At 34.7% G+C, this 16,326-nt stretch overlaps 1 protein-coding gene across 1 annotated transcript in view; it reads left to right on the top strand.

The window, feature by feature from the left end:
- Positions 1 to 1,606: 1,606 nt before the first annotated feature.
- Swt1 (Swt1 RNA endoribonuclease) overlaps positions 1,607 to 16,326 on the top strand; it is a 31,252-nt gene continuing 16,532 nt past the window's right edge. Inside the window, exons 1-6 of the mRNA XM_071587199.1 lie at positions 1,607 to 1,850; positions 1,978 to 3,060; positions 3,157 to 3,340; positions 8,918 to 9,085; positions 15,165 to 15,268; positions 15,739 to 15,835. Coding sequence (XP_071443300.1) covers positions 1,671 to 1,850; positions 1,978 to 3,060; positions 3,157 to 3,340; positions 8,918 to 9,085; positions 15,165 to 15,268; positions 15,739 to 15,835 — 1,816 coding nt within the window. The 5' untranslated portion in view covers positions 1,607 to 1,670. The remainder of the gene's footprint in view (positions 1,851 to 1,977; positions 3,061 to 3,156; positions 3,341 to 8,917; positions 9,086 to 15,164; positions 15,269 to 15,738; positions 15,836 to 16,326) is intronic.

Below are 16,326 nucleotides of genomic sequence, written 5' to 3'. Positions count from 1 at the left end.
GCTCATCAGAACACCCAAGCCTTTCCACCATATCAAGATAAGTCCATGAGGAGGACCTATTGCTACAGACTCCCATAATTTGGGAAACAGGCAACTACAATTCTCATTAATTGGATGGACCACTGATACAAGAAGTGTTTTTAATGCCTGAACATTGCTAAATTCCTATTTATATGCATAGGTTGTTTTTATTTATCATCAGTAATAGGGACCATATATATATATATATATATATATATATATATATATATATATATATATATATTTTTTTAGGAAGCCCTGCAATCTTTTATACACTCCAGCTATTGGTTAATTTGGAAACACAGGTTAAACCTACTGGGTTAGTACATACGCCATGATTTAATTTTACTTTGTCTCTAACTAAATATTGATGATAAATGCCATTTAGAGAAAATTCAATGTGTAGAGAATGAGGGAAATAAGATGAATGGCCTACCTTGGCCCTTTTCTGAACACCCAAAAATAATTATGACATACCTTCACCACTCTGGATTAAATTTTGCCTTATTGGACTTTCTCCTCGAACCTCTGCCTAAAACTACCATGCCCATTAAGAGTGCAAACTAGGATGTGGATAATAAGTTATGTGAATTTAGACCTTACTTTAATTAAGTTAACCCTAAAATAGTGACCATGATGAATGGAATACCCTGGTCGTTGGCAATAAGTGATAACACTGGTAGGGAGTGCTGGTCTACACTTCCAATGGGAAGGAATTCAATCAGAAAACAGGATCAACAGCTGGAAGAAAGCACCTCTTTAAAAATGTGTGTATCTGATGTGTATTTTTTACCAATAGTAATTCATGGACAATAAACGGCAGCAAAAAAGAAAGGATTGGAAACATTACATGCGTCGTAATACATAAGAATGACAAAGATAAAATGGATGGATCAAATTTCTGACAAGGAATTTCGTCTAAGAGCAAGAGAAGGAAAAATTATGGACGCCCTGATTAGTGCGGATATAATTATAGAACATCTCAGATAATTGTAAAACACACTCCGGGAACAGCATTAGGAAGACTGAGTACGGAGGAACAAAATGATGTGGTAGCTAACGTACTGACTTCCCATCCAGAAGGCCCGGGTTCGAATCTCGGCGGCGGCAGATATTTTTCAGTGGTATCCCGTTCCCTCCTTGTGGTGCACGGTGGAGGGCACTTTTGAGTGAGCGCGCCGTCCGTCGGATGGGACGTTAAGATGCGGACACTTTGGCGACTTTCGTAAAGAGTAGGCATATGCCGACGCCGGTTTCCTCTCCACCATTCATCCTTTCCTATGGCGCAAATGACCTCAGCTGTCGGTCGCCTACCCTAAAACTACTACTAGGCTGAGCGCGATTTACGAAGCAAATACTTAATGCTTTGAAAAAGAAGAGGGTTATCGCATGGCGCCTCAGGTTGGAGCCAAAACACTTTAAACACTACGACTGATGATGTGCTTTATGGTATTTCCAGGTAATTTTGTTTAGACACCAACTCAAAATTCTCCAACTTACCAGTACAGTTGCAAGCCCGCGCTAGCCTGAAGAAACGACAAACGATAAAGAAAATCGTTAGTCACGTTTTTATTTGATTCGACTGACGAAGAAACAACAGCCAAGGAACGAGTGTTCATTTGAGTATTTCTTCGTAAATCAATGAAGTCATGTCTTCTTCCAGAAGAAAACGGAACAACTCAAAGAAAAAGAAAGAATTTTCAAAGGATTTGGATATTAATGATTCCGATTTTTATGAACAATTGACCCCATTCGGTGTCAAGAGTCAACTTCCATGTTTCAATAAACAAGGATCAAGAAATATCGCCAAGTGTGGCCATACTCAAGAGGTGAATTGACATACGTTATCGATTATTTTGTTCATCATTTATACACGTAATTTCATGGTTTTAACTGAGTACTATTTGTATAAACGAAGGAAATAATGGGATATCATCAATGTTTCTTGCTGCATAGGTATCCACCCCAAGAAGTTCAATGGTTAATTCTGGAAATTCGCCATCTACGTCGGGGACTGTTTCTAAAGTAGGCCAAAATATGTTTGGTTCTCCTCTAAATAGTGCAAAAAAACTGAGCTTCGTTATAAAAACAAGATCATCTTTACTTGAGACCAATGCATTGCACAAGAGCCCAAAGAAGAGAGAGGATGGTATGCCCACAGTGGTGCATACAAGTAATAAGAAAAATAGGACACGGTCCAAAAATAATGCTGTAAATACACGACAAGCAGTTGAAAACCCACCATCTCGTGACTCCGAATCGGTAGATACACTAAAAATCATCAATACCACTCAAGTAGGAAGTATTTCTTCATCCTTCAATTCGCGACTTAATAATATCTCATCGGGAAAAAACTTTGCTGCTCAAAAGTTAGGAAACAAAGATAATCCATTTTTTCCCAGTAAACTTGCAACTCCATCAGAAATTAATAAGTTAAATGTGAACCGAAATGCAGGAAATCATACGAGAGGAAATGTCTCTGTTCCATTACCTTCAACGTCCAGAAGTTGTAATGACATTGTTTGTGAAGGTAAAATATTAAAGTCTGGAAATATGAGACCAAATACCAGCCGAAAGAGAAGTGCGTCCGTTAACATACCATCTACAAATTTAAAAAAAGATCTCTCCCAAGCTGCTCTTATAAGTCGTTATAACAGAGCACATCCTAATAAAGTGCGTGATATAAAGGAGGAAACAAAAAATGATACCTGGGCACGAGTCAATCAAAATTATTTGAGGGGAGGCAACACCAACCCCCAGTCATGCATCCTTGCTAAAAAAGGAAGTAAGTTAGAATCTAGTCTGGTGGTTCATAATAGTCGACCAAGCCATGGCAGAGTGCCAACGGTGCCTCTTACATCTTCAAGATTCTACCCACCTCCAATCATCAACTTTAAATGTTCCAGTTCTTATCAAGCGTCCACTATCACCTCCAGCAATAAGGATTACAGTGAATGTTCTCGCTCTCAACATGACGCTAATGAAGATGATGTTAACATGGACTGGGAGGACATTGAAGATGAGAAAGTTTTGCATAATGTGAGAATGTGGGGATTTTAAACAAAAATGATATATTCTACTGATTTCAGGATATGTCTTTATTTATAATATTTCTTGTGCCAATGACTTTTTCAGATAAAAGTACATAGGGAATGCTACCAAGACTTTGGAAATCTCAGTGACCCCATTGAGGACATGGATACAAATTGCCTGGATGTCTCCGAAGATTACACTGAGGGTTGCTTGATTGTTTTGGACACAAACATACTGATTTCACATCTGAAATATGTGATGGAACTAAGTACGAGAGAGTACAAAGGTGATCACTTCAAGACTTTTCAAATATGCAGTAACTAAAAATAATAATGCTAATTTTTATCCATCAAAGGTATAGTTATATGTGATTACTTTTGTCAGTATTGGAGGTTAATGCAAATATCATGTATGTCAAAATTTGCCCTTGCAGTTTATCTACCTTGCAACACACAAAATCTAGTTCATATTATTCTTCTACGGAGGACAATGGTCTGGTAGACACCTATCTCTCCAGTGCCACTCAAAATTTATTGCTTGCTAGTATAGCAGAATTCAGTGACTTACTATCGAATCTAATACCTAGATGTACAGTTTGCACAATTTGGTCAAACTGCGGTGAGTGAGCATCCATACAATACTAAGTTCCTGTGCCGTAACCATGTATGTTTGCTCTTGTTGGATAGCCACATATTTTCTTTGAAATACAGCATATTATTGAGTATGTGCAGTCATAATGTTTAGTTGTCCAGAGTTGTCTGTTGTGTTCAAGGGACCTGAGTTAGTTAGCAGTCTCACCACCTTTTTCTGAAGTAGGACAACTTTATTTACATCCCCGAGGCATTCCATTATAGCCTCAACCCTTAAGTAAGATGGAATTGAGATTAAGTGTAATATGCTGAAACAAGATACATCCACTTACACACAATTTGATTTTTCTCAGCAAAAGTAGAGCTCCAGAGAGCTTTCTTCTAATGGTGATTATATCCCTGCTCCAATTAAAATTTGAGTCCAAATAAAACCAAGTAATTATACAGTCTCATTAACTGTAGGTTGGAGACTGTAAAGAATGTGGTGCATTTTTTAACATTCATTTGTAAACTATCAGCAGCATACCATGTCTTACATCCAGGCAGCTTGTGCCGTGATGACAGGAGACATGCTTGTTACCTCATTGGTATCACTACAGTTATACAAAAATATCATGAGCACATTGAATGAAGTCTGAAAATATATTTACAAATGGGTCATTTATTAATACAAAGAACAGAAGTGGCTCAAGTACCAACTCGGAGAAAAACTTAAAAGTTTAAAAGCCAGGATTGTTGCCATTGACATTAAAACTGTTAATGAGTTGTCATTTTAGAAGGCGTGAATTATAGTTCTAACTCATGAAAGCTGTATTAATGCGGTAGTTTATGGAGAATGTCAATAGTCTACACAAATACTGGGGAAAGGCTTTGGATGCTGATTGACAAACTTGAGCTTTTCTTCAATCATTTTGATCACCTTTTTTAGTTACATAGTCAACAACCTATGTTGTAGACTCTCCAGGATGAAAGCCATGCTGGTCATGAGTGTTACAGAATTTGTGAGTATGTCTTAAGTTTCAATATTTTTTAATAACTGAGAAAATACTGATTTGTTAATAGCTAATAAGAAGGATTACAATGACAGTAGAAGGTACCACAGAGAGGATGAACAATTAAGTGAAAATACATTTCTCGAGGTCATTTGAAAGATTAATATATCATTGCTTTTTGTGTTCTCGATCATTCTGGCTAGTCCAATTACATATATCACCCGGAGAGACCATGTTCAAATGAAATGATACATTATTAATGTGAAAATGGAATATTATCCAAACAGTTAATTAAGTATATATTCATATTGTGGAAATCAATGGGAATATCATAATATTTACTTGTTCTGTTTCCCTCTTAATGACAGACCAGCCTTTTAAATTTATTTTGATTATGTTCAATGAATTTGTCATTGCTCTTTGTTGGATCTGGCTTTGCTCTTGTTGGTAATCCTTTTTTAAATTTACATAGTTATTTTTCAAATTCTAATTCCTTACTGATTTGTGATGACCATATGCAATTATTTTTGAAAGTCTATGATAAGTAGACAGGTATGACCTTCAAGATTTCTTTTCCAATGAATATTTCTGAGAGATGAATGCTCAAAGCAATATCAGCAAGAAGTTAAAAAAATTTTGGAAAAACCCTCTTACCATCAACACAAGTGAGAATACTATATTAATAAATATTGGTTGATAGGAAATTGAAGTTATCAATTGTATCATAAGGCATTGTTCTGACCAGGATGGTTTTGGGAGTCTTTTTGGTGAGACGTTTTGCATCAGTGTGTAAACCATAGGATATGATGCGCAATGATCAGTTAGCAGAGGATCAAAGGCATGTAAAAACAGGCCTATCATAGTGGTTTAATTATTAGCAAAACAGGTCGACCTTCTGGTAGGTTTCCAAATGGTGTGGTACTGACCAAAGTGCCAGAGAAAAATGCCTTTTTGATGATATCTATTACTTCATGGGCAGCCTAAGTAAGCTTTTATGCCTGGGCCGAGAATAGTGTGTACGTTGAAATAATACTAGGATTTTGAGTAGTGATACATTGTAATTGCTACTGTGGTAAATGAGAACAGATACTGTATTTTTTCACTATTCTTTTTATGGTTAACATGAATGCATTGCAACATTCAAATCATCTATTCAGGTGCAATACAATGTAGAGGTTGTGTTGGTGGAGTATTTTTTAGGAATCCCCGAAGTGATAGTAATGTGAGGTGGTATTAATGTTATTGCTGACATCACCTCAAATCCCTCTACTATGTACCGGCTCAACCAAGCGGTGTAAATTACCTTTTGCGGGAAAATCTTTTATTTGGTTGCTAACCTTTCCCCCGAAGATAAATTTTATATACCATTTTATACTCTGATGAACTTATCCAAATTACTATGTTACACGAGAGACAAAATTGATGCAGTGCTTAAAAGAGAAGTGCACAGATTGAAGTGAGATTTTTGTGATAAGGAATATATTGGACACACTGGGGCAAGTTACTTAACTAACCTAAAGAACAAATACGTTAGAATCTAAGGGTCCTTCATAGTGAGGCATCTGGTGAAGAACTCATACAGCTCCTCATTTATTATAGAAATCTTATACCTGGAGTCTAAAGGCAGACAGAAGCATTAGAGAAGTTTGAGATAACCTCACAGTATAAGAAAGGAAACTCATTGAATTACTGCTTTGGCTTTCTTCAACTATTTGCCACTTGTAACCCTAACCTTTGATCACTTCCTCCTAGAAAATGCCTTATACAATTGATGACGGCCACTGCCCTCCCTTGAAAAAGCAATGCTTGTCCACTCTCTTCCCTATTCCCACCGTGGCCCCCCCTTTCCTTACTCTGGTAATTTATATAAATGCTCAGTCAAGGTAACCTTGAAGTTGTATTGTGCCTGAAGATTTTGAATTATGAAATTCATTGCGCATGAACAAGAAAAAAAATAGTAGAAGAAATATCTATTTTCATTTAGTATGAATTTTCATAAATTAGAGCCTGCCACAGTATTTAGTAGTAGCTACCAGCCATTCATTCACTTGGTGGATGAGGGTGGTGCAGTGGCTAATGGCTTTGGTTCGAATTCTGGAGGTGGCCAGTTATTTCAGTGGTATCCCAATCCCTACTTGGAGTGCAATGTGAAGAAATTATTCCAAGTGATTATGTCATCCTTTGAATGGGATGTTTAATTGTGTGACCCCTTGGCACCTTTTAATAAGAGGAGGTCAATACTGATGCTAGGTTTCCCTCCACCCATCATCCCCCATTCCCTGATTGCCCTAACTCCACCAAATTACCCCCACCTATCCCTAATGCTGCAAATGATCTCAGATTTTGGTTGTCTCCCCTAATGACTAGTACTACTCACTTGGTGGTGGCAGTTGTATGCATCACAATTTGCATGCACAAGTTATACACAAATCTTCTCCATGGTGACTGGCTTGTATGTGTGTGTAATTGCAATTTTTTTATTTATCTAATCTACACAGTATGATGGTGCAGACATTGGATATCATTGAAACATGCAAGCACACTTGAAATTCTAAAGGAAACCGGATATGAACTTGTTACTTTTTAATTTTATGCAACATTTTTCTCTTGGATTTGTGTTTGCAAATTGTTGTTCATCTTTGATAACAGTGGCCTATGTCTTTATGTACACCCATGCTTACGTTTAGTCAGACATTGGCCATTTTAGTGTCACCGACTTATCCGACAGAAAATGCAGTAGCATGTATAAAGCATAAAATACCCACAATAGTATGATTATTAATCATGTCAATTCAGTTAAGCATAAACGGTTGCTTTTAATGGATAATTTAGAATTGAATATTTAAATACAATACGTTTAAAAAATACAGCCTCATGGAAAGTCATTTAAAATGAGTCCTAAAGGGTAAATTACATGATGAATGCATTGTTATTCTGTTGTGCCCCAAAGTAATTTCATATTGGCATTGTCTCCATGGTGCAAAAATCTTTTTGCTTTAGAGTAGGTCAAAGTATTTGTGCCTGAGGAACTTAAATCCTGAGAGTGGGTGTTAGTAGATATACTTTACACCTTCAGGCTTCGCTCTGTGGAATTGTTTGATGTCCATATAAAATGAGTTTGTAATTTACCACTTACTTTATTTTAAGGTGCAACACGTTTCACTGACTTGCGGCATCATCAGGTACAAGTTACCCATACAGCTATGGAATATTAATCCTTAGGACAGAGGATAGGGAGGGAAAGTTTTAGATGGGGGTCGGGTATTTCGAGACTTAAAAGTTGGTAGTCGTTGTTTTTTCTGTTAAGGGAAGGAGAGGAGGTGGTGCCTTAATTATGATTAAGCAGTAATGTTGTATGTTGGTAGATAATGTATGCATTGATGATAGTGTAATTATATTGAATGCCACACATGAGGTATGTACAAGTTTTATAAAAAATAATTCCAAACTTTGGATGGGTTTATTTCATAATGGTTAGCTTTATGCCATCATAGAACTTGTCTCATTTAAGAATGTAATATGCCAAGCATCACATAATATATTAGTATTAGAAGACAATAACAATAATACAATATCATTGGCAGTCTTTAATGAAATTAATCAGTTCTCAAGGTATTCTTCAGTTGAATAGAAGGCGCAATTTTTAAAAAATAATTATTTCTTAGTGTATTTTTTATTCATTTAATTTATTTAATACATTGGTGTGCACTATTAATTCACAAATATCAGGTACATATTTCCATTTTATAATTGAATGATATTTTAATGTATTGTAATGCATTAAGTTAAGATAATTTAAAGAATGCATTAAATGCATGTATTTAATTATTTAAATTATTATGGTAAATAATTATTAATTTTCCTGTGACATTGTGGTGCACTGCTTATTGCCGTTGTCCATAGGAATATATTCAATGGAATTAATTAATACGACTTTCTTCTCATTATTCCATGATTAATAATGTTACCTATGTGCCTTGGAAACAAGAATTTGTAATTAATTTTCCATTCCAGTATCATTAAAATGGAATAGTATAAATCACTTTTTATAAATATAGAATTGTGTGTATACATGCCCATAATTCATTTGTTACAAATAAAATTAAATGCACAAGTTCACAATTGTTTGCTTTGGAGGGCTTTTTTCTTCTTTACCAGTTTTGAATGTAGGTACCATGTTGCTTTAAGGCACTATCCTATCAATTAGCTGGTGCTTTGAAGCTTGGCACATCTTCTAACAAAGTGACCATTTATTCGTTTTCAATTCTCTCTACACGACAGCTCTGGGGTCTCCAATACTCGTGATTCCTTGGATGGTATTGAGGGAGCTGGATGCTTTCAAGAAAGGTCGCAAACAGTGCATAGTCCATCCTGCATTGGAAATCAAAGCCAGATCTGCAGTCCACTTCATCAATGGTTGCTTCAGTTCCCATCATCCTCGGGTCAAAGGTAAGGAATGAATGCTAAATGTGTCTAAAGTATATGATTAACCCATCCCTTTTGAAGAATGAGAGTTGCCTCAAGAGTGTGTTTTTTCCTGTTTCATTGGGAACCTGAAAGATCACTGATTGGGATTTGAATGTATACAAATGAATTATCATGTCATGAACACACCATTTGTGTGTCATTGGTTCATGGTCCCTGAGCCTTCAATCTTCATTGTTTTTTTTATATTTACCAAGAATTACAGACAATCAATGCAACTTACAATAACAGAAAATCTTTATCATATACCGCAGTGGTATGATCTTCATAATATACAATAGTAGTATAAATTAAAAATTTATAAATGGAATACTCATTCTGGTCCTGCTAAGCCAGTCAGTTCTGGCTTGACAGCAGGTGCTATATAACCAAAAATGATGGCTTAACGTGTATGCAATTATAAAGCTACATATATTGTGTCAAGTTTCGTTCCAAGCCCTAAACCATTCTGCATAATAGCCAGTCTTTTATTCTCCCTTTCACTGCATTTACTGATGGTATTATTCTTAAATCGTCGGGTATTTCATTAAAAATTAAGAGGCACTGTAACCTCAAATTTTCTTCTACCTTGATTTGTATGAATTTTTTTGTTATACCCTTAATATTGTCCCTTAATGGTAATTTCTTTTTATTTAAATCAGGTATTTTATATTTGTCATAAACATATTTTCCTATTATGATGACATATCTATACAGCCTGTCCACTGACAGAATTCCTAATTTTTGGAAGATATTTCTTCCATTTTGAATATTTGTATTTTTTGATCTAGCCTCTGACATTTTCTCTAGGATTTTTTGCTGTTTAGTTTTTACTATATTAATTTTTGTAGAACCACTGAATCCCCAGATGGCTAAACCATATCTTAAAATACTCTCAACCAGTGCAGAATACACTATCTTGATGACATTCAAACTTACAGAACTAGTAATGTAGTGAACTTGACGGAGGATGTAATTTAATTTTTTGTTTATTTTTGAAATGTGTAAACCAAAGTTAATATTTTGATTAATGATAACCCCCTCTAGTAATTATATTTATTTACTTGTTTCAGCATGGGGCAATTACAGTTGTTGGTGGGGTAATGTAGGCAATAATGTGAATGAAGCTGAATTGAATATCTATGGTGTCAGAGATATTGTGTTTCACAAACATGACTTCGGATTTTTTCTCATTGATAACGAGATTATAATCATGTACCCATTTACTGATATTATTTAAGTCAAGTTTCATGCCCTGAATAGCTGCTTTTAGTTCCTTATGCTTCGATATGAGTACTGCATCATCAGCATACAATATCAACTCACAGAAATGACAGCACTTGATTGTGTCATTTCATCACTCTCAGGATTTCAATCCTAGGATTGGTTTACTGCGGCCCCCCATTCTACTCTATTTAATGTCAATGCCCTTGATACCCTCTCTGTTTTACGTCCTTCTTAATTTGTCCTATGTACATGTCTCTTGGTCTTCCTGGTGGAATCTTCCCGTCTATTTTTCCTTCTGTTATATTCCTAATCAATCCTTTGTGCCTCAATGTGTGTCCAATCGATCTATTACTTCTTTGCTGTAGAGTTCTCCATATGGTCATATCCTCTTCTGCTCTTCTGTATATTTCCTCGTTCGTTACTTTGTCTTTCCATCTAATCTTCAGCATTCACCTCCAGCACCATGTTTCAAAGGCTTCTAATCTTTGCTGGTCCACTTTTTTAATGTTTCAAATCTTGGAACCATAGAGGGCCATGCCTTTCACGAAAGTCATAATAAATAGGTCTTATTACAGCTTTTTTTAAACCTTTAGGAATTTTTGCATTGCATATTGAATGATTTACAATATTCTTTAATACTGGTATTATATTAAGGGGACCTTTTCAGGTGGATTATTCTAGTACCACCATGCCCCATAAGTTTCATATACATTTTCTTAATAATCTTATGTATGTCATCTTCTGTTGCTAAATTTATTACTATGCTGTTTACTTGGTTCTTCATATTTGCGGAACTCAGTGGAGTTTTACAATTATCTTTCAGGGAAGTTATTTCTTTGGTTAAAATGTTTAAAGAATCTAGAAGTAATCTGTTTAATGAAATTTATATGACCAAAATATCTTATTAGGTCTTCATCTGTATTGCTCTTGATTTTTCATCCTGTTAAACTGTTTACAGTACTCCATATTTTCCTCATACTACCCTTATTTTCATTAATTTGATCTGAATAAAATTTATTTGTAGCTTTCCTTATTTCATTGTTTAAATAGTTCCTATATTTCTGGTAGTTCATTCTATATATTTTAATAGAAGATGAGTTTTTCCATTGTTTAAACAAATTATCCCTATTTGTTATCATTGCTAGCAGATTATTTATCATCCACTCCTTCTGTAGTTTCATGCTTCTCATTTTAGTATTTTTTTAAGATTTATTATATATGTCCTACATTACATTTACAGTAGCCTCATAGAGTGAGATAGGCTCTGAGTTCAATGTCAATTCACCCCAATTACACTGGGATAGTAACCTAGTAACAGATTGAGCACATATTACTTATTTGATCTAATTATCATATTTTGCAATCCACTATTTAGTTTTGCCAGCTTCAAATCCACCAGCTACTATGTAGTGATCCGATATATTTGTTTCAAAAATCATACCTTGTCTACGTATTTACCTCTGTAATAAATGTGATCTAGGGTGCTTTGACAAAGATAGTCTTCCACAACAAATTCCTTAGTATATCCAGTTATGACCTCCTAGAACCCTTTAGTGGCCATCATTTTTCTATAAATAATCACATCATTATTATTTTTATTCGAAAGATTGATATTTATATCTCCTATAATAGTAAATTCCTTCAGACCTTCATTTTAACGAAAGAATTTACAAATTCTACAAAATCTTTTATACTTAAATGTGGTGGTCTATATATACTCATTAAAGAAACGCAAATATTGTGCAATGCCAGTTCACCATACAATAGCTCACATGCATGTGAGAGTAATTTTTTTCATTGAAAGGAAGTTTGTTGTTTACAAATAATATAATACCACCAACTCTTGTTTTGGTCCTCAATTTTTGATAATTTTCATATCCTTTCTGTTGATAAAATGCATTTTCTGTTTCACTTATGTTCACCTCAATAAGAATCACAATATCAAACTGGAGATATACTTGCAAATGGTTTAGAATTATATTTAATTCACACCAATTTTTTCTCAAGGATCTTATGTTTAGGTGCGTAGTTGAAAATAAAATTTTATATGAAAGAGGAGGAAAGGGGAATGTCATATGAAACACAATGAATATTTAGATTTTTAACCATTGAAAACCAATCCATTAATAGTTTAGATTTCACAAAATAATGTCGTAGAACCATCCAAGATCCTCCTCTGACCTTTTCCTGATGGTCTCAGAGGTTTCTGACCTCTTCGCTAAAATTTTTCCCAAATTTACCTGTAATTTATTCCCCTTTCCCTTTTCTTTTGCTTTCCATAGCAAGTTTTTATAATATCCAGTTAGTGCCTCATTAATAAATATTTTGTCAGAAGATTTCCCACTGTTATAAAAAATTTTCCTTTTGGCAACCCATTTCTCTTTTATGTTTTTGTTTTGAAGGACACCACTAGTTTTGTCTTTTTATCGGCAGACTTGATCTTAATGTGAAATGCAGCATAAACTACGTTTTCACAGTGGTCTTCTATGGCAATTTCTTTGGCAATCTTTTCCACAACCGAGATTGGTGAGATATTAGTGTTATTCAACCCAAGACCCACAACTTCCACCTTGTTCCCCATAAGATTTTGTTCAAGTTCATTAACCCTATTTGGTAAATCACTAACTTGCATGTTTCATTATTTATTTCCTCCTTTAAATTGTTGATTATGTCTATTAGGTCCTTAACCTCTTTTATATTTTCTCATACTTTGTCATATTATTCACGCATAAAAGATAGTCTCTTAGACATATCACTTACAGTTTTATCAATGGAATCAAATCGTTGACTTATTTTTCAACACCCATATATATCTCCATTGTTTATGTCCCATTCTTCCTGTTCCATATTGGCTAGACCTAGGTTTGTTCGTTGACCACTGGTTGTGATCGTTTTCTGTGTAGTAGCTTCATCATCACACGTTGACTGTGATAGCCGGCAGTCAGGACATCTCCACTCCTGTTTCTTCTTCTTAGGCATATTCCTCCAAGTACTTTCAGATAGTCCAGAACAGGAGAAATGTGTATTTTTATCACACACAGTGCAATTAACATAGGAACCACCTTTCATAAGTGATTTACACCATTTTCCGCAAAACATGGTGCTCAATTTTTATCGGAGCAAATGTAAACACGAAGTATTTTTGCCAATATTAGTTAATACTAGCACGTATATAAGCTCATGAAAACCATCACCAATATCAGGTACATTTTAATAGCAAATAACATTGAAAAATTCATTTAGCATTGCACCTGCATTAATGTAATCATGAAATACCTCGACACACCAAGAGGTAGGAAACTGATGTAAATATTAAATTAATGGCAAATAATAATAAATAATGTTGGAAGGTATGTGAATTGGTAGTAGTTGAGAACTTCTAACCCTTGAAATTAAGTAAAAATTTCCTCCGTAAATGGTAAGGGGTATTGATCTTCTCCAACTGAAGGATAAATGTAATCATCAAGTTCTTTGCGTACACTCACATTACAATCATTTGCAGCCACAGGAACAGACTATTTGTATTGCCCATGAATCCAACTCGACAAGATGTAAGATTCTTACCTTGACTAGCCTCTGAAGCTCCTAATCAACCTGGTTTCTTAGTTCAAATCCCAATGCCTCAGGTGCTCAATAAAAAAAACTTGGCTTCCTTCTTTAAATGTAGTGTTTCGTCTTTAATGTAACAAACCATAGCAGTTTTTAAATCTATACAGCCATTTTTCTCCTGCCTAATTTATTTGCATCTTTTAGCATAATGGCAATTTCTACTGCATATACCTCATAATTGACTAATTTTGAGGTAGCTTATATTTATTTATTTGTTTAACAGGATTAGCCCTTTATATAAAGAAATGCAAAAAACATATATTGGTTCCACAATTACAATCGGGTACAAATTGCATAAAGTTGATGTTAACATCCACGTAGCAATAATTAGCATTCTAAAATTCTTCGGATATTTTTAAGAACATTTGTTTAAGGGATCCTGGTGAGATAAAAAGTTGGTGAATATAATCACAACTGTTGGCATCTCTCGTAATCTGGTTAATAGGCGAGTAGTAAGTGTAGTTTAGTGCATGATGTCTAATTTCAAAGAGTGCTTCATACCTTGTGTTATGTGAAGGTACTCGGAAAGATATTGCCCTTAGGAGTTCTAAGGAATCAATCTTGTTATGCAGTAATTTATAAAGAAAAGTTATGTTATTAATTTTTCCATTTGCTTGTTGATAAAATTCAGCTAGGACCAATTCCACAACCTCATATTTTAATTTATTATGTTTTTTTGCACAAATCATTCCAATTACCTACAATTTATAGTTGTTACAAGATAGGCAAAATCAAATGAATTATTAAGTGCGTTTAAGTCCATTATATAGTATGTGGTAATGATGAAGACAAGCTATTTTAATCTGTTTCCTGTATGATCCCCTCTGCCAACAGAGGGGAGTGGACATTCATCTAGACAGGGTTGTAGATGCAGAAGGGATGAAAATAAATGAGTATTATAAGCAGTCGGTGGTGCATATTAAGGGGTAGATTTTGCTATTGAATGTGTAGAACAGTTCTGGGAACCCAGAAAAAATGCATTTTAGCAAATGGGTATAAATGCTCTTCTGTGTATGGGTTATATATGCTGTTAGAGAGCGTTTCAATCCCTGTTACTCGGAAGTATGTGGTTTTGTAACTTCGTAAGGCATGTGAGGGCCAAAGCTTTTAACAAAACGAATACATTAATAAATCAAATGGACTAATTATGTTTACATGACTAAGTATGATATACATGGCTTATAAAAATACATTTCATGGTCATTTGTTTTCTTCCTACAACTGGAAGGTCAATCAGCTTTGGATGATAAGGAGCACCAAATTGAAATACATGTTCCAGATGATAGCATCCTGAACTGTTGCTTGCAGCTGCAGGAAAAAGGAAAGAGAGTGGTGAGTGTTTAGTTGTAAAATGTTGTGGATCACCATCCAAAGTTGACTTACCATAATTGTTGACTTAGTTGGTTCTGCAAGATGGATATTGGGATCTATTGATACCAGCCAATGCTTAAGTCCGGTTTGAACACCTAGGGATTGCAATTTATCGAGGAGCATACACAAAATGATTCATTCTCAGCTTTTTATTTTTAGAGTTAATGTGAAGTTATATATTCACCTTAAATTGACTCCCATTTTCATACACAGGAAGGTATCAATTATGATGAGATAGTTGGCTTCTAATCAGTTGTTTTTCCAAGAATTTGTTTTAATAGTTGCAGATCATTATTTTAACTTCAAACTCGGACTTGTATGTCAGTAATTCTGGATCATATATTTTAGATGATAAATATTTTGTCTATTATATCTCTGAAAACAGTGGAAGAATTTTTTTCTTTCAAAGTCTTTTATTTCTTCTCTTCCAGATCCTCCTTTCAAATGATGTAAACTTTTGCAACAAGGCAATGGCAACTGGAATTCTATCTTATGGAAGGGACCAGATGGATAAAGTTCTCATTCATGGTAATCTTAATTTTGCCCCCTCTGAATGCAGGGATTTATTTCATAGTATTGTATTATTTTTGTGTTATTTGAGTACATGCAGTTTATAAAAATAAATTCATATTTTGGTTTGATTTAGTTACCTGTTTAATATTATCTCCCTTTTGCTTCCTGGGAGTTTGCCATGAACATAACTAGAGAAGGGAAATACATAATATTTTCTTTAGCTATGTTTGTTCATATTTTTTCAATACGCACATACTCTAATGTGCATGGTAATTTATAGTGTAATTTGGGTATTATGTATGTTATGCTCCTGATGAGGGGAGGGCCAGGATCAAGAGTGGGGGATCTCATGAAACTCAGCTGGAATATTTCCGTAAGCTACATGAAAATCTTGAATACACCCAATTATAGGCATTCATATTCTGACCTGGAATGCATGAAGATTTTCACTTCATTGTTTTGCAACATGAAGTATGAAGTACATCTGTGGGGAAGCAGAATTTTGT

This window comes from Hetaerina americana, unplaced genomic scaffold, assembly GCF_022747635.1.
Source record: "Hetaerina americana unplaced genomic scaffold, ioHetAmer1.1.p SCAF_3, whole genome shotgun sequence".
Taxonomy (NCBI): domain Eukaryota; kingdom Metazoa; phylum Arthropoda; class Insecta; order Odonata; family Calopterygidae; genus Hetaerina; species Hetaerina americana.
This window is presented reverse-complemented; position numbering and strand designations above follow the sequence as displayed.